Source organism: Lontra canadensis, unplaced genomic scaffold, assembly GCF_010015895.1.
Source record: "Lontra canadensis isolate GAN:19392208 unplaced genomic scaffold, GSC_riverotter_1.0 scaffold191, whole genome shotgun sequence".
Classification (NCBI taxonomy): domain Eukaryota; kingdom Metazoa; phylum Chordata; class Mammalia; order Carnivora; family Mustelidae; genus Lontra; species Lontra canadensis.
In genome coordinates, this window is record NW_022631185.1 from 404,655 (window position 1) to 427,922 (window position 23,268).

Here is a 23,268-nt window from a genome sequence, read left to right on the forward strand (position 1 = left end):
CTCTCCTGCCACGCTGTTTAAGAAACAACTAAATAAATCAAATAGTTCAAATCTGTGCTTTATGTGAAATTTTTAATCAATACCTGTGAGGCTACTTTCCGGTCAAGAAGTCGTCGTATTTTGTTAGATCAACAATGCCCAGGATCCCGCAAAGAGCCAGCGCGACTTGGCCTCCCGCAGCCTGGCATGGTACAGCTAACAGCGAGTGACCTAACGGGAACTAACCGCGTGAGGGGCACGTTAAATCCCGCGAGGGACTTCGTTCCCGTCCGAATCACGCAGAGCCCGGGTTCCCAACCTGGGACCGGAAGCGGGGCCCTTCGACCCGCTGCGCCCACCCACAGTCTCACGCGCACCGGGGCGCGCTGGCCGCAGACGACCTCCGCTCCCGCCCCGCCTGGCTTCGGGGGGGCCTTCGCCCCTCGCCTGCGGGAGTGCGGACGCTTCTCTGCACCGGGGAGCCTGGGCTCTGTTCCCCCGCTGGCCCCGTCGTAGTCCCGAGGACTGCACCCGTCCCTAATGCACAGTAACCAGAAACATGGGCTATGGGCTTCCGCCCCGAGCGCCCCGCCGCAGACCGCCCGGGGACGCTTCCTGCGCGAGGGGCGGGACTTCCGGCCGCGCCGCAGGGGCGCATCCCTGACTGAGCGGCGGCTGGTCGCGCCACGACCGCGTGGACGGGAGCGCGCGCCGGGGCACTCCAGGCCGCGCCGGGCGGGGGAGTGACGCGGCGGGACCGCCTCCGCGCCCTGGGCCAGCCGTGACGCCCGGCGTCCGCCCCCTCTCCCCGAGACTGTGGCCCACCTGTGGGACGGGCGCCGCCGGCGCCGCTCCTCCTCCGAGGTCCCCGCGCTCCGTCGCCCAGGCCCCGGGAGGTGGCGGCCCGGCCCCCGTGAGCCTCTCACAGCATCTTAGAGCGCGGTTCGGGCCGCCACACGCCACACTGGCTTTGGCCGACCCCGCCCAAGCTGAGCCCTCGGGACCCACCTGGTCTCCCGCCTCTCGGGCCCTGCTCAGCCCACCAGGACCCCTGGCGTGTCAGGGGCGGCAGCACGAATGAATCCCGCGCAGGTGAGCGGAGCGTCGTCCCGGCCTGCCCCCCACGCCCTCCTCCGTGTCTCACCCTCACGGGCGCCGCCCCTCCTCATGGCCGGTGGGGGGGCGGGGTTCGATTTAATCTCGCATTTTCTCGGCCGTGGAGGCCCTGGGGGAGGTCGCTTCTGGCGCAGGTGAGATAACGTGGGGACGTTCCCGTTGCCCGCGGCCGGTGGAGTAACACTCGGAAGGGGGACGGAGGCACGAGCGCGGGCATGGGCCAGTACTGGGAGCGAGATTGAGCTGGGAGAGAGCAGGGTCTGCAGTGGGTCCGACGGGAACAGAGGGCAGGGGAAGGGCAGCCCCGCACGCTGGGCCTTTCTTCTGAAAGTCTGGAGCTGAGGACCAAGGTGGTTTGACATAGATTTCTCTCAGCAGCTTCCCCTGGCCACAGAGTGGAGGCTCGGTAGGATGCGAACTGAGAGCATTAAGGCCCTAGTGCTGAGAGCTTCCGGGAGAAGGCGAAGCCCAGTGTGGTTGTGTCTGGGAGGCATGGTCTGGAGGACGGCCAGAGAGTTGGTGCCCTTCCCGGCAGACCCACAGCTTACACGGTATCTGTCTGCCCACCTGCCTGGCTCTGGGCGGCTCGCAGTGATCAGAGAGACAGGAGGGGAGAGCAGGCACTGGTGGCACCAAAGCCTGCTATCTTGTCTGAGGTGGGAGGCCGAGAGGAGAGGCACCAGGGGTGGTTGTGTGAGTGGATCGACTGGGGGTCCCTGCTGCCTGTGGGCTCAACTGTCCCCCTTCGTGACAGGGCTGTGTGACCTTCGAGGATGTGTTCGTGTACTTCTCCCGGGAGGAGTGGGAGCTCCTTGAGGAAGCCCAGAGACTCCTGTATCGTGATGTGATGCTGGAGAACTTCGCACTTGTGTCCTCGCTGGGTAAGTCCCTGCTTTAGTTACCTGTTGCTACATGACAAATTATCCCAAAGCTTAGTGGAGTGAAGACAAACACCGTCTCACAGTCTCTGGGTCAAGAATCAGGCATATCTTATTCGGGTACCTTTAGCTCGAGGTCTTTCATAACCTTGAGTCAAGCTGTCCAAGTTTGCTCTCTCATCAGAAGGCTCAGCTGGAGGTCAATCTCTTTTCAAGGTCACGCACTTGAGCAGGAGGCTGTTGGACTAACTAGTCATTTGCTTGCTGGCTTTTGGCCAGAGCCTTCCCTCAGGCTCTTGCCATGGGTCTTCTCCATAAGCAGATCACAACAAGGTAGCTGATTTCCAGGAGCACGAGCAAGAGACAGCACCCAACGTAGAGGCTGGTGTTTTCGTAGTCTGTTCTCAGAAGTGACATCCTATCATTTTTGCCATATTCTTTTCATTAAAAAGGAGTTTTCAGTTCAGCCCATATTCAAGAACATGGTCAGCAGGGGATAGTATGATTACCAGTTTCTTGGGCTGAGTTTTGTTCTTCCCTTTCTTTCCAAAGGGCAGCTCTCAGTCTTACAGTACTGTCATGGCACAACCGACCATTTTCCTTGGCTCCCTGGGGTAGGTGGTGTGGGTCCAGGGGCTGGGCAGTGGGCACTGGCTCATGTTCTGCTGCAGCCCCAATCTCTCCTGTCCCAAAGCTTTCAAACGAAGAGTTTGGGGGTCAGGAGTCTTGCGGTCTGCCCAGCGGATCCCATATGGCCTGGCCACACCTCGACTGGGTGTCCCAACACCTTCTCTCTGCCTACATTCTTACCCATTCTTCTAATTGACTTTTCCTGGGGCATGACTGTGCCAGGAATTGCAGGCACTGACATGATCATTCCTCGTGAAGAACAGTGAGCTGTTCCTGCAAGACACTTTTCCAAGATTCTTTTTTAAATATTTAATCTTCTTTTTGGAGAACGTTGCCCTGGGGTGCTGCCAGCCACTCAGCGGCTCTTCTTTCCCTTTAGGACTTGCTGTTTCCAGGTCCCACGTAGTTACCCAGATGGAGCCGGAGGGGAGCCCAGGGTGCCTGAGAAGGTAAACACAGCTCCAGCTACAGCAAAGAAGACTTGGAGGAGGCTGGACCTGGTGAGTGGAAGCCGAGGGAATGGTCGCATTGGGGCTGGCTTCACATTATACCAGCAGCCCGTGCTGTGTCTCCTGGTATTCGGACGCTGGTACCTATGGCTGACCTCCCTCCTTTTCCTTCCCCATCTGGATGCTCTGCCCACTGTCATTTGTACTCTGATCTCAGGTAGTTAGTCCCTTCCCTCTGCCCCCCATCTTCTCTCGGTACTCTGCAGCATTGGGTTTCATTTAACACTGTCATGAGTTGTGCTCACATCCTTCAATTTTCCTTGAAAACGAAGTATTCCATTCCAGCCAGATTTTTCTGGCCCTGGACAGACCCTTTTGCACAGCACTCATCTACCACAAGGCCTTGCTGGGAGATCATTGGCCAGAGGAGTGATTTGGAGACCCTGCCCCTCCTCGTACTGTACTCTGTCCTTGTACCCTTTTCCTGTGAGGTCTCTGTCATTCCCTGACCTGTAGAGGCCTGCAACCTTCCCTTCCTGATCCTGACGCTAGCTCCCACGTTCGGCTGTCCCATGGACTCGTTCCTGGTTGTATCAGACATGCATGTGTCATGGCCTGCCACTTGCCACCCATTAAACATGCACTTCCCCACCTTTATCTTTCTTCAGGTTGATGGCGTGGTGTGAGGGGTGAGGCTGCACCTTCTGAGCAGGGTGTTTCTGTGAGTGTCACAGATGGGAACTCCCAAGGCAGGTCCTTCCATCCAAAAGGCTCATCCCTGTGACATGTGTGACCCGGTCTTGAAAGACATCTTTGCACCCGGCTGAGCCACAGGGAACACCATCTGAGCAGCACCCAAACACCGCCATGTGCATCACTGTGGGAGAGACTCCTGTGGTAGTATAAACCTTGACCAGATGCAGAGGCCGCAGAGTGGAGAGAATTTCTTCAGAAAGGAAAGGAGCCAGGCCTGATTTGTGAAGATCTACAGATCCCAGGTGTTGGAGACGGCCTTTACTTGCAGGGAGGGTTGGAAGAACTTTGTGGTCAGCTCTGGACTTACCAGCTGCAGGCCCCTTGCAGTGGGGAGAAACCACACGGGGGCCCTGAGTGTGGGGAGGCCTTTTGCATATCAGATTTCCTTTAGGTAAGAGATCATAATCTGAGACCATAAAGCCTTCCACTTGTTAGGAGGCAACCTCGCTCATGGGTTGGTTGACTCAGAGCATCTCAAGGGACTCTTGGCTGTGGTGAACCTGGGAACAACAGGGGCCATTGGAGATGCAGGAAAGGCTCCAGAGCCTGGGACACTTTCCCACAAGGAGAGTCCTCCCAGGAAGGTGAGCTCTGAGCACATGGGTATGGGAACTGCTAATCTGCCTTCAACACTTTCATGGGAGTGAGTCTCTCGGGGAGGGGAGTGCTTTCTGTGAACCACTCACCCCACAGAAAGCTTCCGTGGTCTATGGGCAGAACTCGTACAAGTGGATGTTTAACAAATATTGGCGTGGTTGTTCGACATCAGCAGATCATGCTGAAGGGAAGCCTGTGACCACGGTGAATGTGAGAAAGCCTTTCTTGAGAGGGCAGGCCTAGGTCAGCATGGGAGGATTTGCACTGAGTGAAGCCAGGGGAGTACTTCCAAGTGTGGGAAGGCCTCCAGCTGCAGGTCAGACCTCCTGCAGCACAGCTGACTAACACTGGGAGAGGCCTTGTGAATGCAAGGAATACGGGAAACTGTGGGATGGCTCTGCTTTTGTCCAAAATAACTTCCCGCACCTGAGAGAGAGTCTCTTCAAGTACAGAATATATGGGCTAAGCTTTTTGTGTCTGCTGTTTTCTCACTCCTCATGTAAGGGTTTCCCCAGGAGAGAAGGCTTGAGGGCAGTGAGGTGGGAAGGCCTTCATTCACCATTTTTATTCCTGGCATTAAGAGCATCTGCGCTGGGGGAAATCCTTTGAGTGTAAAGATCAGAGAGCCTTTTGTGACCGCTCTTCCCTAGCTCGGCACGAGGAGTCACAGTGGGGAAAACCTCGTGGATACAGTGACTGTGGACACACTCTCCACCTTCATTCATCCCTCACCTGCCCCTGAAGTGTTCTTACTGGGTAGAAACCCTGTGAGTGGAAGAGATGTGGGAAGGCCTTTTGCAGGTGGACTTAGCTCAGTCAACACCTGAGAACTCATACTGGGGAGAATATAACTCCTGAGGAAAATGTTTGCCGGAGGAAACATCTCACTCGGCAGCTGAGAAGTTATACCAAAGAGAAACCCTGTAAGTGTCATCGTTGTGAGAAAATCTTCCAAAGCAGATCGTCACTTACTGTCTTCCAAAGGGTCCTGTTGGAAGTTGATTTTGCTAGGACCTTACTCTCCAAATGAGAAAGGAGAAAACTAGTGGAAAAAGGAGAGGAAACTCGTGGTTATGGTGCAGTTAACAAAACCTTCAGCTAGCACTCAGTCTTAGTATGTGCTGAGAAGCAATCATGGAAGATTATTTAAAAAAGACAAAAGGCATAAGAGAGGAGGAAGGAAAGAAGTAGACGTGACAGAAGAAGGACTACTTTCTTGGTTTCTTTCCGGTGTCCCCGGCAAACCCATAACAGTTTGTTTTCAGTTGTTTCTGTTTGAGGTGGCAGGTGGGCGCGAGGGGGCCTCATCCCTTCAACCGGCCTACGCAGTCACTTCCATTCTGTGTCAGGAGAGCTGGGCACTTGACAGCCTCTGCGGGTATTTACCCAAATCCTTCTTTGTTAAAAAAACACTGACTTAGCCAGTCAGGGTCATAAGTCTTTGTGATAAATGTGAAGTCGATTGATGAAGCACTCAAAATTTAAAAGAAGTTAGAACACTAAAAATATTGTCACCTAAAGTCATTTCATATCTAAGGAGCTAAGTTCGTAGATATGAATGGGTACATTTTCTGCACCATTTTAAGACCATTTAAGGCTTCAGTTATTCATTCACTAATTTTTTCTTCATTGAGATATGATTGACATATAACCCTGTGTGAGTTTAAGGTGTACAGCATTGCGCTGATGAATTTACACTCTAGTATGATTGCCACTGTAGCACTAGCACCTATATCCTCGTGGTATCCGGTGTTCCTCATGGTAGGAACAGTTAAGATCTAGTCTCTTGTCCAGTTCAATGTTTGTAATAGTTTTGTTCCTTTTCTTCCCCGTGCTGTGTATTAGATCTTCAGGATTTATTTATCTACCAGTTGCAAGTAGATACCCTTAAACAACATTCCCCCCCCCAAGCCTTTGGTAACCATCATTGCACTCTCAAATTTGAGTTTGGTTTTTTGTTTTTCTTTTAAGATTCCACATATAAAAATATATAGTATTTGTCTTTCTGCGTTTGACTTACCTCACTTAGCATAATTTCCTTAAGGGCCATCTGTATTGTCACAAATGACAGCATTTCCTTTTCTCTCGTGACTGAATAATAGTCCATTGTGTATATACCGTGTCTTCTCCCTTGATAGACACTTCAGTTGTTACCACATCGTGTCTCTTGTGTACGATGCTACAATAAACCTGGAGTGCGGATACCTCTGAGATCCTGTTTTCATTTCCTTTAGCCATCTATATACCCAGAAGCGGAATTATTGGACCATATGGTGGTTCTGTTTTTAATTTTTTTTTAAAGATTTTATTTATTAATTTGACAGAGATCACAAGTAGGCAGAGAGAGGCAGGCAGAGAGAGAGAGGAGGAAGCAGGCTCCCCGCGGAGCAGAGAGCCCGATGTGGGGCTCAATCCCAGGACACTGGGATCATGACCTGAGCCGAGGGCAGAGGCTTTTTAACCCACTGAGCCACCCAGGAGCCCTTTTCTTTATTTAAAAATTTTTTTTGGTGGGCAGCAAAGCAAGGCTTATTGAGCAATAGCAAAGTGATAGTACAAATCTCCCAAGGAGGGAGGGGACCCGAGAGGGTTGCCCCTATTTTAAGTTTTCAAAGAACCTCCATACTATTCTCAAAAATGACCGGACCAGTTAACAGTCCCACCAACCATGCACAAATGTTCCTTTTTCTCCACATCTTTGGTGACATTTCTTTCATCTTGATACTAGCCATTCTGACAAGTGTGAGGTGATCTCTCACTGTGGTTTTGGTTTGCATTGCCCTGATGGTTAGTGGTACTGAGGACCTCTTCGTGTACCTGTTGGCCATTTGGATGTCTTTAAGATGTCTGGGGAGTTTGTCTGCCCCTGGTTTAACCAGATTTTTGTTGTTGTTGTTTTTGACGTGTATGAGTTCTTTATAAAATTTTGAATATTAACCCCTTATCTGGTAACATGGTTTGCAAATATTCTCTCCTATTCCATAGGTTTTTTCATTTTTCTTAATTATTTCTTTTGCAATGCAGAAGCTTTTAAGTTTGATGTAGTCCCACTTGTTGATTTTTTTCTTTTGTTTGTACCTTTGATGTCCTGTCCAAAAAGCCATTGTCTTAGAACTTGCCTTGTTTTCTTCTAGAAGTTTTATAGCATCAGGTCTGTGTTTAAGTGCTCGATCTGTTTTGAGTTAATGTTTGTGAGTGCTGTAAGGTAGCAATCCGGTTTTGTTTCTCTGCATGGGTTATACAGTTTTCCAACACCATTCACTGGAGAGACTTTCCCCCGTTTGATGTCCTTGGCTCTCATCAAATACTGGGTAACTGTGTATGTGAGGTTTTAATTCTGTCTCTTTATTCTGTTCCATTGGTCTGTGTCTATTTTTAGCCAGTACTATACTGTTTTGGTTACTATAACTTTGTAGTATAGTCGAAATCAGGAAATGTGATACTACCTGTTCTTTCTCCTGGTTGTTTTGGTTGTTAGGGGCCTTGCATTTCTGTTTCTTCTATTCCTGTGAAAAGTGCCATTGGCATTTTGATAGGGATTGTGTTTAATCTGCAGACAGCTGTGCATGGCATGGGTATTTTGACATTATTACTTTCAGCCTGTGAATGCAATGTATCCTTCCATTTGTTTGTGTCTCACTTCTTCCACCAGAATTTTACATTTTTCATTATACAGATCTTTCACTTCCTTGGTTAAATTCATTCCTAGGTATTTTGCTGTTTCTGATGCTATTTTGAATGAGATAGTTTTTTCTTTCCCCAGATGTTTCATTGTTAGTGTGTGCAAATGCAGCTGATTTGTGTGTAATAGGTTTCATATCCTGCGACTTTACTGAATTCACTGAGATCCAACAGTTAAGTCTTTGGATTTTCAGTTTATAAGAATATATAAGTAAATATATATAAGTAAAAAATATATTAAATTATATATATAATTATTATATATATTAAATTAAATTTAAAATATATAGTAAAGTAAAAATATATAAGTAAAACAGCAGTTTTTGTTCGTTCTTTTCAATTTGGGTACCTTTTAATTTGTCTTGCCTAGTTGCTCCAGCTAGGATGCCAGTGCTACGTTGAGTAAGAGCGGTGAGAGAAGTGTTCGATTAAAAAAGCAAGCCTTGTCTTTGTGTCATTCTGCTCACTTTTCCTTGATCCAGATCTGCGTTTTCTTTATTTTCTCTCAAACAGGATGGTGATAGCTGTGCAGTCTTCCCAGATGAGTCAAACTTTTCCTCCGACTGGGTTTTTCACTTTCTTAAATCCCTTGAGGGTCTTCTCCAAGTCCACCTCAGTAGTTTTCTGGGGGTCAAATTAGGGCTAAAACAAACAGTAAAACACACATTCCACTTAAATTCATGATAAACTGAAAAAACAAACACGGATAAGGAATCACATTGTTTAATCTTATGAGAATGTGTCCAGCGTTGTTATAAAGAAAGGTGACCGGAATTCACCAGAGGAAGCGGAATTCGTGCAGGTGCACATACTTTCACAGTGGCCGGTGGACAGACTTCCTTTGTGCTCTCATCAGGCGGGGCATTTGGGAATATCACCTTCCTTGGGAAGGTCTTTGAGGACAAATGCTGAACTATATGAGGTGATCATTGTTCCCTCATGATAAAAACATCTGCAATTTTATGGGTGCCTGGGTGGCTCAGTGGTTAAAGCTTCTGCCTTCAGCTCAGGTCATGATCTCAGGGTCCTCGGATCGAGTCCCGCATAGGGCTCTCTGCTCGGCGGCGAGCTTGCTTCCCTCTGTCTCTCTCTCTGCCTGCCTCTCTGCCTACTTGTGATCTCTGTCTCTGTCAGATAAATAAATAAAATTGTTAAGGAAATCTGCAGTTTTTAATATAAATAGAATTGCTTACTATGAGCGCTGCTCAACACCGGGTCAGTGAGCGCGGGCGCTGTGTCGCCGCCGGCTGCGGGCGGACCCGCTCTATAGCCGCTACCGCACTTCCTGGTTCTCTGCCGTCACGACACTTCCAGTCGTGAACGACCCCGTGTATTGCTTCCTGTCACGTGGGAGAGAAAGCTGCCCCTCGAGGGCACGCTCCTCCTCCAACCGCCGCACAGACCCGAGGCTGTGGCCACGCGGACCGCGGAGCGCTTGGGTCTGCGAGGGCTGGAGATACGCTGCGCGAAGAACCCTTCCCTCACTGCCTGGGGGCCCCCGGAGCCCTGGCCTCCAGCTCACAAAAAGGGATACTCGCTTTGACACCGCGTGTCTGGAACGCCGGGAGTGGGAGGGAAGGGTGGAACGTAAGGCCCCGAGGACCGGGAGGGGGGCGGGGAGGCCTAGCAGCCGAGAGCTTGGAGGCGTCGGGATTCCAGCCTGTCTGCCCGGCGCCGGTCCGCGGCCACAGGACTCGTCCTGTCCCTCGCCCCTGGAGTTCCCTGTTTTTGCATAAAATGGGAAGCTGGACATTGAACTGAAACACAGAAAGCAGAGCTGCCCCTGGAAGCGCGCGACGCCCAGGCGGGGCTGGAGTTGGGAGCGTCTGCCAAGTGTCAGGGTCCCGGGGCGGCGAGCGTGGCCTGCGGTGGAAACCAGGGCGCAGTCCCTGTGGCTAAGGTGGGCACGGCTGAGCGGGGCAGGGCGGGATGAGGAACTGGCGTTTCCGCTCACTGGTTTTGAGGTTTCTACCAGCCGACTGGCAGGAGGTACTGGTGAACAGCTGGGCGAGCAAGGCTAGAATCCGGAGCCTTGTTCGGGTCTAGGTGTGGTTGGCGCCAGTGCCCTTTGGCACTGAAAGTGCACCTGACGCCCGTCGCGGACCAGAGTGACAGAGTGACGTGTTGCTGCACTGCAGGGGATATGGCGCTCCCGGAGATGGGCAACACTCAGGGTGTCAGGGTGTCTTCCAGGCTCTGCGCTTGTGCTCAGTGACTTGTAGGAGGGTTTAAGAAAGTAGAAATTTGGGGGGCACCTGGGTGGCTCAGTTGATTGGGAACCTGCCTTCGGTTCTGCTCATGATCTCAGGGTCCTGGGATTGACTCCCACGTCGGGCTCCCCACTCAGCAGGGAGTCTGCCTCTCCCTCTACCTGCTGCTCCCTGCTGTGTGCCTGCGCGCGCGCGCTCTCTCTCTCTCTCTCTCTCTCTCTCGCGCGCGCGCGCGCTAAAAAAAAAGAGGAAGGGAGGAAGGAAGAGATTTGGTTGGAACTGGACATTACCAGGAGGCGGGGTTGATCCTATGATGGGATATCCTGAAATGTTTATTCTACAAAGCAGGGATGGAAGTGTCACTCCAGCAGCAGCTGTCACTTAGGTCACCAAGGAGAGGGGTTGATACCTGGTCATTTCCATTGTTCACACAGAATTCTTGGTTTTGTCTGTGCTCTGACGTGATGATGGGATGGTTTTGTCTTTGTCTCAGTCTGTCATGGTCACTGAGTGGCCTTGACTGAAGTTGGTGTTCTGTGAACTTGTTTATGTCCGACAGGAGAATCCCAGAGTTTAACCGAGTGCCAGGCCAGCTACTTATGCCAGACCTGGCCTCCAGGACCCCCCTGAGCTCTCCCTTTCCTTTCCAATCATGGCAAATTTCCACCCATCCTACAAACAGAAATTAGCCCCACGTAGCATTAGGAAGCGGGCGCATCACACACAAAACTCTGCACACTTGAGGATCCTGTGCATTAGAGAAGGTGGAAGTTTAGGGTGGAGAGAGCTGTGCCCAGGGCCTGGGGACCAGCCCACCCTAGAGGCTGGTCGGGGAGGCCTCCTGGAGGAGGTGACTTCTGAGTTGGGACAAGCCGAGGGCCCAGAGATGCCAGTGGGGACATTGTTCCAGGGTGCCCCATTGCTGGTGAAGCCCTAGTGGCACCCAGAGCATCCCCTTAGAGGTGACTGGGCTGTGGCAGAGCAAGGGACCTGGGTCCCCTTTGAGCAGCTGGTAAGGAGCACCCAGAGGGAGATGCAGGCAGAGCACACTCAGACACACCATGGAGCACACAGAGTCTGGGAACAGACCCTACAACACCATCACAGAGAACCACCACAAATGTGTTGGTAGACATGCACACCCAGAGACATACACACAAGATACAAAGTTCTATGCAGATGCACACAGGGATACCCACCAGGACACAGACCCGGGAGTTGGGCACTGGTGTTTTTTCTATTAACTGAAGATGCGTGCACCCACAAGACAGACACAGACATAGAAGGACACCCAGGTACAAGTCCCACATGCGTCACGACCAGTGCTTCCAGAACAGTGCTCCCTGTGGCTAGCAGGCAGATGGACCCATTGGCACAAATGCATACCTGCAGATACGCAGGTTCACGCTGGGACACATGCAGAAGGACTATGCAAACATCCACAGAAAGGAAGTCCCGGACACGAGAACACAAGGTCAACAGAGACAGGTACATAGCCAAGGGTAAACTAATGGATACAGTCGCAGTGACAGACACACGTGTACAAATGATTGTATATGGATAGATAGAGCCATCCAGAGAGAGGCGCACACCCAGGATCTCATGCACTCACACAGACACACACTCACAATGAAATCCCCTAATGCGGATGAGCAGATCTGTATCCACAAGAGTGTGCAGGTAAATGTGGAACATCTGCTCCAGAGAAGAAGAATGCATGGGATTACAGAAGTTCATTACACACTTCACCAACACAAAGGATGTGCACCACGCAACTTACAGATGGTAACACAGACAGTGGTCTCTGCTGTCAGCTTCGCATAGCCAGCTGATTCTTGAAGAATGCTCTCATTCATTTTGGCTTAAACTCTGATGTGTCAAGATTTGTATAAAATTTCAACATATTTATATACTGCAACCAAGCAAATCCAGTTCTGTGTGTATGCCCAATAGAAATGAGGGCATTTGTCCTTCAAAATATACACAGTTGATCCTTGAACAACCCGCATTTGAACTGCATGGGTCCATTAAATGTGGATTTTTAAAAAAAATACAGTACTGTGAATATATTTTCTCTTTATAGTTTTCTCTTTTTTAATATTTTATTTGGGAGAGAGCACAAGCAGGGAGTGGAGGGGCAGAGGCAAAGGGGGAAGCAGACTCCCCACTGAGCAGGGTGCCCCACCCAGGACCCCGAAATCATGCCCTGAGCCAAAGGCTCACACTTTTTTTTTTTTTAAGATTTTATTTATTTATTTGTCAGAGACAGAGGGAGAGAGAGTGAGCGAGCACAGGCAGACAGAGAGGCAGGCAGAGGCAGAGGGAGAAGCAGGCTCCCTGCCGAGCAAGGAACCCAATGTGGGACTTGATCCCAGGACGCTGGGATCATGACCTGAGCCGAAGGCAGCCGCTTAACCAACTGAGCCACCCAGGCGTCCCCAAAGGCTGACACTTAACTAACTGAGCCACCCAGGCACCTCCCTCATGATTTTCTTTGTAGCATTTTCTTTTCTCTAGCTTACTTTATTGTAAGGATACGGGAGGTCACCAAATATGTTAATCAACTGTTTATTTTCTCAGTTTGCTCAATAGTAGACTATTACTAGTTAAGTTTTGGAAGAGTCAGAGGTTATACATGGATTTTTAACTTTAGGTCGGCACACCCAGCCCTTGTGTTGTTCGAGGGTGAACTGTAGGATTATCGGTTTATAAGCAACTTTATTGATGATAACCAAGACCCTGACACCACGCACATAGCTCTCGATAGGGACATGCCTGAACAAATTACATGCCACAAACTGGAGGAAAACTCAGCAACGAAAACTACTGCTTCACGCTACAGTGCGGGTGCATCTCCTAGAAAAAGACAGTGAGTGGCAGTAATACCCGTCAGAGATAAAGTAGTATGTGCCGTGACCTTTGTAGAAAGGTCAAAAAACAGATGCACCTAATATGTGGTGAGAAAGGACAGTTATGGTCATCTTTGTGCGGGGCTGCCGAGAGCGCCCTGTGGTTTTGTGTGGGTGCGGTTTATACGTGTGTTGACAGGCAAATACTTGTCAAGCCACACACTTAAGGTGTGTCCATTTTATCTTCTCGAAATTACACATGTAGAAAAAAAGATAGATAAATACCAGTGCACAGCCCACAGCATAAAAAAGAGCATAAGCAAGACGAATTTCGTTATGAACCTCACAGATTACACATCCCATTCTACTCCTCAGAGGAATCCTTTGTCCAGGAAGTTTGATTTACTAATTCTTTTAAATTCATAGTTGGACACCTTGCATATGTATCACTAATAATAAATACATTTTATGCTTGATTTTGAAATCTGTATGAATGGAATCAGTGTGCTTTTCTTTGCTGTGGATTTCTTTTAAAGATTTTATTTATTCATTTGACAGAGAGAGAGATCACAAAATGGGAGAGAGGCAGGCAGAGAGGGGGGAAGCAGGCTCCCCGCCAAGCAGAGAGCCCGATGCGGTACTCGATCCCAGGACCCTGAGATCATGACCTGAGCTGAAGGCAGGGGCTTTAAGGCACTGAGCCACCCAGGTGCCCTAGTCTGTGGTTTTTGTCATAGCTTATCTGTCCTGAATTTCAGTTCTCTGCTATTCTAGAATAAACTGATCTCTTTAGTGAAACAACTGATTTGTTTTTAAGTCCATGATATGAAACCATGTTAATTCCATACCCACTTAAGGCCAAGAGCAATTAGTCTTGATAGTCCTATGTTTTGCATTATATGGCCTGTAAGAATGTGTTGAACAATAGGCCTACCTGTGCATTATGAAACCTTCTTGTACATAGTGTCCTTTTTTTTTTTTTTTAAAGGTTTTTATTTTACAGAGAGACAGAGGGAGAGTACAAGTTGGCAGAGCAGCAGGAAGAGGGAAAGGGAGGAGCAGGCCCTCCAGTGAGCAGGGAACCGGACACCGGGCTCGATCCCACGACCCCGGGATCATGACCTGAGTTGAAGGCAGTCGCTCAACTAATTGAGCCACCCAGGAGCCCCATGGTGCCTTTTAAAAAATTACATACACCTAAAGGTATACGCATATGTTTTATGCAAAAATTCTAACCATCACCTATGATGCTACTATGATGCTATGCCCCTGCTAAGAGGGGTCCCTGACATCCTCCTACAGCAGTGTATGTGAGAACTTTGTGATGACGATGAATAACAACAATAACAGCTTGTACGCATTTAGCCCTAGGCCCTGTGTTAAGCACTTATCATCTCATTTCCCACGATGTAGGTTGTACCATTTTCCCATTTTAGTTATTAAATTTGGGGGGGTGAGGGGTAGTCATGACTTTTTTTTTAAGATTTTATTTATTTTATTTGACAGGCAGAGATTACAAGTAGGCAGAGAGGCAGAGAGAGAGGAGGAAGCAGGCTCCCTGCTGAGCAGAGAGCCCGATGCGGGGCTGGATCCCAGGACCCTGGAATCATGACCTGAGCTGAAGGCAGAGGCTTTAACCTACTGAGCCACCCAGGCGCCCCCTTTTTAAAAGATTTTATTTATTTGACACAGAGAAAGAGCACAAGCAGGCGGAGCAGCAGGCAGAGGGAGAAGCAGGCTCTCCACGGAGCAGAGAGCCCAGTGCGGGGCTGGATCCCAGAACCCTGGGATCATGATGTGAGCTGAAGACGGATGCTTAGCTTAACCGACTGAGCCACCCAGGTGCTGGGTCACGACTTGTTTCAAGAGAGTTCGCGTTCTCAAGCTTAAGCCAGGGCCCCGCCCCCAGGGTCTACTGTGTCGGAAGGTGTAGGTTGGGTCAGAGAACTCTGATTTTCATTAAGTTCACAGGTGATGATGATACTGCCTGTCGGGGGCTTACATTTGGGGATCAACGAATTAGGGAACATTTAATGATCCTACACAAAGGCCCCACAAGCGAGGCATTTTCATTATTCAATTTAAACCTCAGTCCCCAAAGCTCAGAGAGGTGAAGCAGGTCCCCCAGGATTAAAGACTGGACCGCGTGCAGGAGATCTCTGAGTAGGTGGCTTCGTCCCCCTTAAGAGGAGCTTGCTTACTACTGGACAGTATTTCTCTCTTGTCTTTCTCCTCTGGGCGTCTTTGCAGCTGCCAGGAAAAAACCGGAAGAGGCCCACTGCCTCGGTGGTGCAAGGTACCAACTACATTACCCAGAAATCTGTGCTCGCCGCATCGACGCAGCGCCGATGACGGCCCGGAAAAGAGGCGTTGCCCGCCTCCCGGCGCGGCTGAGGAGGGACTTCCGGCGCCGCCATCGTGACGTCTTTTGCTTGTGCCGGCACTCTCCGCCCCGGTGGTAAAGGCTCCGGGACCCGGGCGGGTCCGCTTCCCACGCGGCTCTTCGGAACCGAGGAAGGAAGGACGATAATACGCGCCTTTGTTGCCCTCCATGAGCGCCGTCGTGGGACCGGCTGCCTTGCGCGGAAGTGTCCCCTGGGGCTGCGCCCTTCCCGAGGCCTTCGCGTCCGCGCTCTGTCCCCGTACGTCCCCGGTCGCGGCGCCCTAAGTCTGGGCGCACCTTCACTCAGGGGCGACGGGCTCGGAGGGCGGCCCGAGGTCTCCCCGCCTAGTGGAGCTCCGGGGTTCTGGCTGAGCCCGCAGGGCCTGCTCGGTTTGCCCTCTTCTCGCGACCTGGTTCTGTTCGCGGGATCCGGTGGCGGGCCCTGGCGCTGATGGACGGGGCTCAGGTGAGCAGAGGGTTCCTCAGGCCCTCACCGACTCGGATGTAGGGGGTGGCGTGTTCAAGGACCTTCCTCGCTTTGCCCTCAGCGCTCCCTGCTGTCGAGCGTGAAGGCGGCGAAGGGCGGTCACTTCCGGCAGGTATGTGGCGGGGTCCCTGGTGCCCGCGTGGATGGGATGAGCTGTTCCAGGGTTTCCACGGTGCGGGAGCCAGCTGGCACAAATATTTGGGGTGGGGATGAATTCGGAGTGTCCCAGGAACCGGAGGTCACTGTGACATCTGGTGAGGACACACAGCGGGTGGTCAGGCGTCGGGCCTGGAATGGCCACCCGAAGAGCTCGGCTTACATTCTGATGGTAGTGGGAGCCATGGAAGATTCGGAGCAAAGACGGAGGTGGCCTGGCTCAGGTGTTAACAGACTCCGTCTGGCTGCAGAGTGGAAAGTGGGGGGACATTGGTCTGGGCAGGAAGACCAGAGTGGAGCTTACCTCAGTAGACCTGGTGAATGTTAATGGTGGGTGGACCAGAGTGGGGGCAGTGGAGCTTAGGGAGGTGTAGGAGTTTGGTATCTACTTTTAAAGTAGGGCCCATTAGGCGTTCTGATGAGATGTAATGATACTTCAGCACTCTTTACTTTTGCCTCTGTCTGCGTTGGCGTCTGGGCACCCGAAGCCGGGGGCGGGGCGGTCATTTCTAGCCCAGCGATCTGAATCCAGGCTGAATATTATGTAGAGACGTTCCTACTTATGGCAGCCGATTGGATGAGGACTGAGGGGCGTATTGGGCCCAGAACAGCGTTGTGCAAATGCTGGGAGGTAAGATTGAGTTGGGTGTCCTCAAGGAACTGCAGATCTTAGTTGTCTCTTGGGAGTAGGGTCAGGAGGCAGGCAGGCATGGCAGGCTGAGGAGCTGGGCCTCATTCTGAGGGTGCTGAAAGGCATGGGAGATTTGGAGCAGTAGAGAGAGGTGACCTGACTCAGATTTTAATGGACCTCCTTCGGCTGCTCTCTGGCTGAGAACAGAGCGGTGGGTGTGAGGGGGCACCTACCACAGCAGTCTGTGAGTGTTGATGGTCACTGGCCCAGAGAGGTGGCTGAGGAGGGGAGACACGTTGGTGGATTTTGTATCTGTTTTGTAAGCAGGGTAACCAGATTTTCTGGTGTGAAGGGTGAATGAGAGAAAGGGATGACTTGTGGGTGACCCTTGGTGGGGGGTTGTCTGTTTTTTGTTTTGTTTTGTTTTCCTTACTGGTTGAGTGATGGAAATGTCATCACCTGAGATAGGGAAGCTAGGAGCAGGAGTAATTGTCTGGGGTTCTGTTGGGAGGTAGGTTTTTCTCATGTTTAGTTTGAGAAGTCCCAGAGATTCCTTCATTGACACATTGGGCTGGATGCAGGTTTTTCGTACTGGCAGAGGTACTGGTTGCAGAAGTTGGAAAGGTGGTGGCCAGTAGGGTGGAAGGGGGTGGAGCTGTGGGTTACATTTAGGAGGGAGTATCTCTAGGTCATGGCAGCAGTGCAGTTAATAACAAGAAAGTTGAAACTTGGGACCAAGGACTGGGTCTCTTGCTTAGGCACTGGGTGACAGTGGTGCCTGTCACAAAGATACAAGAGCACTCTCCCCGGGGTTGTGCCCTGTAGGTGCTTATGTTGTGGGCCAGAAGGCTGGTGGTCGTGATGGTGGTTCCAGCTGGGAAGAAGGGGTGGTTCAAAGAATGGTGTACGTGTTGGGAGAAGTGTGAACAGATGGCCTTAAGGTTGTGTCTGGGAGGCATAGTCTGGAGGACAGCAGGAGAACTGGCCAGCCAGAGAGTTGGTGCCCTTCCCGGCAGACCCACAGCTTACACGGTATCTGTCTGCCCACCTGCCTGGCTCTGGGCAGCTCGCAGTGATCAGAGAGGAGGGGAGAGCAGGCACTCGTGGCGCCAAAGCCTGCTATCTCATCTGTGGTGGGAGCCGAGAGGAGAGGCGCCAGGGGTGGTTGTGTGAGTGGATCGACTGGGGGCCCCTGCTGCCTGTGGGCTTACCTGTCCCCCTTCATGACAGGGCTGTGTGACCTTTGAGGATGTGTTCGTGTACTTCTCCCGGGAGGAGTGGGAGCTCCTTGAGGAAGCCCAGAGACTCCTGTATCGTGATGTGATGCTGGAGAACTTCGCACTTGTGGCCTCGCTGGGTAAGTCCCTGCTTTGTCTATTGGTATATGGCAAATAACCCCAAAATTTACTGGCTTAAAACAGTAAACATTCGTTGAGTATCGGGAACCTGGTCACAACTCATCTGGGCACTTTTTGCTAGACTCATGGCGTTTCAGTCAAGCTGTCAGCCGGGGCCATGTTCTCATCTGAAGGCCAGTCAGGAAGAATCCACTTACAAATCTAGTCATGTGGTTGTTTGTGATTTAGTTTCTTGTGGCTTGTTGCACTGTGGGAATTAGTTCCTCTCTGGCTCGACCAGTGGCCTCAGTTCCTTGTCATGTTGGCCTTTCTGTAGTGTAGCTCCTAACAGGGAGGCTGCCTTCCCTCTGAGCTAGTGAGTCAGAGCGAATGGCCAGGATGGAATCTGGCCTTTTTCTAACCTGACCTTCAAAGTGTCATCCCATTGTCCTTAGAGAGGGTCAGGCAGTCCCGCCTACAGACAGAGGAAGAGGCTTACACAAGGGCAGCAGAGCGGGAGGTGGACATTCTCGGGGCCATCTTAGAGGCTGCCTTCCACAGGTCCTCTTGTTCCCTCCAGTGTCCCCGGGTTTGGTTATTCCCTGTTCCCTAGAGCCAGCTCAGTGACTCTTCTCCTTCCCTTCTTTGGTTCCCAGAGTAGGGAGGGCTGTGCGTGCCAGGGCTGGGATGTGTACAGTGTCCCCTCGCTTGCGGAGCAGATCCAGCACTTTCTGCCCAAAGTCTGGCAGGAGTGGGTTTGGGGCTTGCGGCGTTTTTGGTCCATTCAGCAGGTTCGGCGTGGCTTGTGCACTCCCTGGCCGCGTAACTGTCGGGATCCATGGTGCCTCGGTGTCCCAGCTGCTGGCCCTCGTCACGTAGTCGACATTCCTGGGGCCTGAGCACTCCAGGCGTTACAGAAACTGTCATGGTCATTGCTCATGAGTGTCTCGGGCTGTTCTGCTTTGAGGTTCTGTTCTTTAACACTGAATTTTCTTCTCTGTGTGGGGGTCTTCCTGGACCATTCATCTGCCCTGTGTTTTCTTGACAACTTTACATCCCATGTAGTGGCCCAGTTGGAGGGGGTCAGAAAGCCCTGTGTGTCTGACATCACTCTAGCCGCAGGGAGAGACCCAGAGGGGCCCGGCCCAGCGGAATGGGAGCTGGAGGAGTGGCGCGTTAGTGCTGGGTTCAGATCATGCGTTCAGCCTACTTTGTGTTCACCAATGGTTTTTGTTTTTGTTTTTTTTTTTGCCAAGGCCTATAGCGATACCCCATTTCTGCTTTTTCTTCCCCATTCTTGGCGCACTGTCCACTTGTAATTCTCTTCTGTCTTCCATCTCTTGACTCTTTCCTCCCTTCTCTGGCTTCTGTGTCTCATTCATTCTTCTCTGCTGTGCCGTGCCGGCTACTTCATGTGCAAGGTGTTGTGCAGCGATCCTTACATAGTCCTTAAGAACCAGCTGCTTATTCACAGTCACATTTTCCTGGGCCTGGACATGTCCTTCTGTGCAGAGCTCAGCTGGCACTGGCGGCCAAGGCCCTACTCCCTGGAGGAGTGAGCCGGACTCCCCTCCTCTGTGTGCTGTACCACGTACCGCCGTTGTCTCTACCCACCTATTCTCCTTACTGTGACCTTCAGAGGCCTAGGACTTCCAGTGGGCCTTTCCTCACCCTGATCCTGGCTCCTTGGTCCCACCAGCAAGCCAGTGCTCTCATTCTTCGGCATTTCACACACACATAAGTGAGGGGGCTGCTGCTGTCCACCAAAGTCAGTGTGTACCTCACCAGCATCTTCTTGCTTTCAGGTTGTTGGCGTGAAACAGATAATGAGGAGACTCTTTCTGAGCAGAGCATTTCTGTGGGAGTGTCGCAGCTCGGGACTCCTGAGTCGGGGGCATTTATCCAGAAAGCCCACCCATGTGAGGTGTGTGACCCACTCTTAAAAGACATCTTGCACTTGGCTGAACACCAGGGATCACAGCCCTTGCAGAGACTGTACACATGTGGCCCATGTGGAAGAGGATTCTTGTTCAGTGCAGACTTTCACCAGCACCACAAGCGATACAGTGAAGAGGATCTCTTCAGAGCGGATGCTGGTGGGGCCTCACACGGGAAGAACTGTGCAGCCCACATGTTATGGAGACCCCTTACTTGCAAGGAGGAAGGGATGGGCTTGCTGGACAGCTCTGGTCTCTTCCATTGCCAGACCACTGGCAGTGGGATGATTCCACACAACAGGACCAAGTTCATGGCAACTTTCCCACACAGCACCAGTCTTGGCCCACACCAGGGAGACCAGGATGGACTGGTGCTTTTCAGTTGCACTGACAGTGCAAAGGGCTTCCTGAATACCTTTACTCTCCGTGACAACCAGCTAATTCGTACTGAAGTAAGACCCTGTAGATGCCCACCATGTGGGGATCTGTCCAAGGAGAAATCAGCACTTAATCACAGGAAAGTTCACAGTGGAGAAATACCACATGTGTGTAAAGAGTGTGGGAAGGGTTTCATTCACTCGTCTCACTTAAAAATGCACCAGAAATTTCATGCTGGAAAAAGACATTACACATGCAGTGAGTGCGGGAAAGCCTTCAGCCGGAAAGACACACTTGTTCAGCACCAGAGAGTTCACACTGGAGAAAGGTCTTACGACTGCAGTGAGTGTGGAAAGGCCTACAGCAGAAGTTCCCACCTTGTTCAACACCAGAGAATTCACACTGGCGAAAGGCCTTATAAGTGCAGTGAGTGTGGAAAAGCCTTCAGCCGCAAAGACACACTCGTGCAACACCAGAGATTTCACACGGGAGAGAGACCTTACGAGTGCAGCGAATGTGGGAAATTCTTTAGCCAGAGCTCCCACCTTATTGAGCACTGGCGGATTCACACTGGGGCAAGGCCTTATGAGTGCATTGAATGTGGAAAGTTCTTTAGCCATAACTCGAGCCTCATTAAACATCGGAGGGTGCACACAGGAGCAAGGTCTTACGTGTGCAGCAAATGTGGGAAAGCTTTCAGCTGCAAAGACACTCTTGTTCAGCACCAGATAATTCACACTGGCGCAAGGCCTTACGAGTGCAGCGAGTGTGGGAAAGCCTTCAGCCGTAAAGACACTCTTGTGCAACACCAGAAAATCCACACTGGAGAAAGGCCTTACGAGTGTGGTGAATGTGGGAAATTTTTTAGCCATAGCTCCAACCTTATTGTACACCAGAGAATTCACACTGGAGCGAAGCCTTATGAGTGCAGTGAATGCGGAAAATGCTTTAGCCACAATTCCAGCCTCATTCTACACCAGAGAGTTCACACCGGCGCAAGGCCTTATGTGTGCAGTGAATGCGGGAAGGCCTACATCAGTAGCTCCCACCTTGTTCAGCACAAGAAGGTTCACACTGGAGCAAGACCTTATGAATGCAGCGAATGTGGGAAATTCTTTAGCCGAAACTCTAGCCTCATTCTACATCAGCGGGTTCACACTGGGGAAAAGCCGTACGTGTGCAGCGAATGTGGGAAAGCCTACAGTAGAAGTTCCCATCTTGTTCGGCACCAGAAAGTTCACACTGGAGAAAAGTCTCATGAGTGCAGCAGTTTTGGTGGTCCTTTAGCTACATCTCTTAAACTTGTTTAGTTCCAGAAAGCTCACAATAGAGAAAGGCCTTATGAATGTAGAAAATGTTCCATCTCCTTGTTCGACCTGATAGGATTCACACCAGAGAAGATATCGGCAAGTACCCTTTGTGAGGGAACCAGCAGCCAGCCGGTGAGCCTCATCCATTCGTACAGGTATCATGGGGACAGTCCCAGTCAGTACCGCATAGATGGGAAGCTTTCATGAGGTGCTTTGCACTTTCCGAACCATCTTGACACAGTTCTGTCACCACCAGTGCCTGTGGCGGAAGCCATCTAATTGCTCCCAGCTGTCCAAGGTCCCACAGTGTGTTGTCAGTCACTCCTGTTCTCTGGAGGGAATCATGAGTGTTCTGAGACCAGTGAGGCCCTCACTTTCTCCCCCATAACTGGATTCTGAGTGGACATGATCCTGCTCTGGCCAGAAGGATCTGAATTGGAGTCTGCTGGGATTTCCAGACAAGATTTCTCTTCATGAACAAGGTTGACTGTAAATGTAACCACCATGAACTCATTTGTCTTCTTCTAAGTCACCCAACTTTAGAACTGCTTGCCCCATGCTGGTCTGATCTGTGCAGTGACACAGGCCTGCTGTGGCAGTCTTTACAGTTGTGTGTGTGGTGGGGTCTGTTCGCTGTGTGTAGTGGATTATGCAAAAGTTGGGTTCTTCCACCGTGAAGGGAAGAGCGCCTCTTGTCTGCACCAACTTCATGTGCCTCAGAAGGGTTAGCAGGATGGCAGAGAACAGATCTCAGTCTAGTTAGCCTAATTTGTATTGTGCCCAAGGCTTGGTAGAAAAAAGCAAAGCACTTTGTGTGCCTCAGTGTATGGTCTGGAAGGCAAGATTTCCTGCGAGTCCAGAGTTCATTTCTGAGGAGGGCATAGTTGCTGTGAAGATCTCCAGTGCTTCTTGAAACGTGAATTGGGTCTCTTGTTCCTAGGGAATGTCCCATATTCCCCAGCACTTCTGAGGGATTTCTGTCTCCTAGATCTGCCTAGGAGCCAGTCCCTGATGACCAGAATCCCCTAGGCAAGTGTCACTGACTGGAAGGCCCACAGGGCAAGGCGGGGCTCATAATTGGTACAGAAACACTGAGATAGTGGAGTGGGGATGAATGTGGCCAGTGAGAGGCTATGTGTCTCTTCTAGCAGAGGCATCTGCAGATGTCCCTGTGATTTTTGTGGGATGAGAATGTAGAAATTCTCTGGACCCTCAGACATCTGTATCTCCTGCGGCCAAGGCCACTCTCAGTGTTTAAAGGTTTGTGGATTCCTGTATCTGCCTGGGCTGTTGGTGTCGTGGCCATCACTACACAGGCAGGAACCTCAGCATGGACAAAAGAGAGATCCAAGGGTAGGGCTTCTCTGACCCAGCTAGCATTCCTAGTGACCGGAGTGGACGTGGATTGCATTGCTCTCTGGTTTTTGCTGACATTCGGGCAGGGTTCATCCTCCTAAATTGGGAGAGAGATATGGGAGAACCAAGACAGTTGGCAGATGGGACT

The 23,268-nt window shown here is 51.1% G+C and overlaps 1 protein-coding gene and 1 long non-coding RNA gene across 3 annotated transcripts; both read left to right on the forward strand.

The window, feature by feature from the left end:
• Positions 1-648: 648 nt before the first annotated feature.
• LOC116861182 lies at positions 649-6,413 on the forward strand. 2 transcript variants are annotated; one of them, XR_004381424.1, is made up of 4 exons: positions 649-1,071; positions 1,850-1,976; positions 2,983-3,103; positions 3,721-6,413. It is a non-coding gene; the product is annotated as an uncharacterized LOC116861182 (long non-coding RNA). The 2 variants fall into 2 exon arrangements; XR_004381423.1 differs by having other exon boundaries at positions 654-1,071; positions 2,983-6,413.
• A 9,395-nt stretch (positions 6,414-15,808) lies between these two features.
• Positions 15,809-21,990, forward strand: ZNF304 (zinc finger protein 304). The gene is made up of 3 exons (XM_032847644.1): positions 15,809-15,994; positions 18,033-18,159; positions 19,945-21,990. Exons 1-3 carry the CDS (start codon positions 15,980-15,982, stop codon positions 21,762-21,764), a joined length of 1,962 nt encoding a protein of 653 aa, XP_032703535.1. The 5' UTR covers positions 15,809-15,979; the 3' UTR covers positions 21,765-21,990.
• The last annotated feature ends 1,278 nt before the right edge of the window (positions 21,991-23,268 follow it).

What these genes read in the sequence shown, in the direction of transcription:
- ZNF304 (XM_032847644.1), top strand. An exon ending in CGCACTTGTGGCCTCGCTGG is followed by an intron (nt 18,160 to 19,944) that starts GTAAGTCCCTGC and finishes TCTTGCTTTCAG; the next exon opens with GTTGTTGGCGTGAAACAGAT.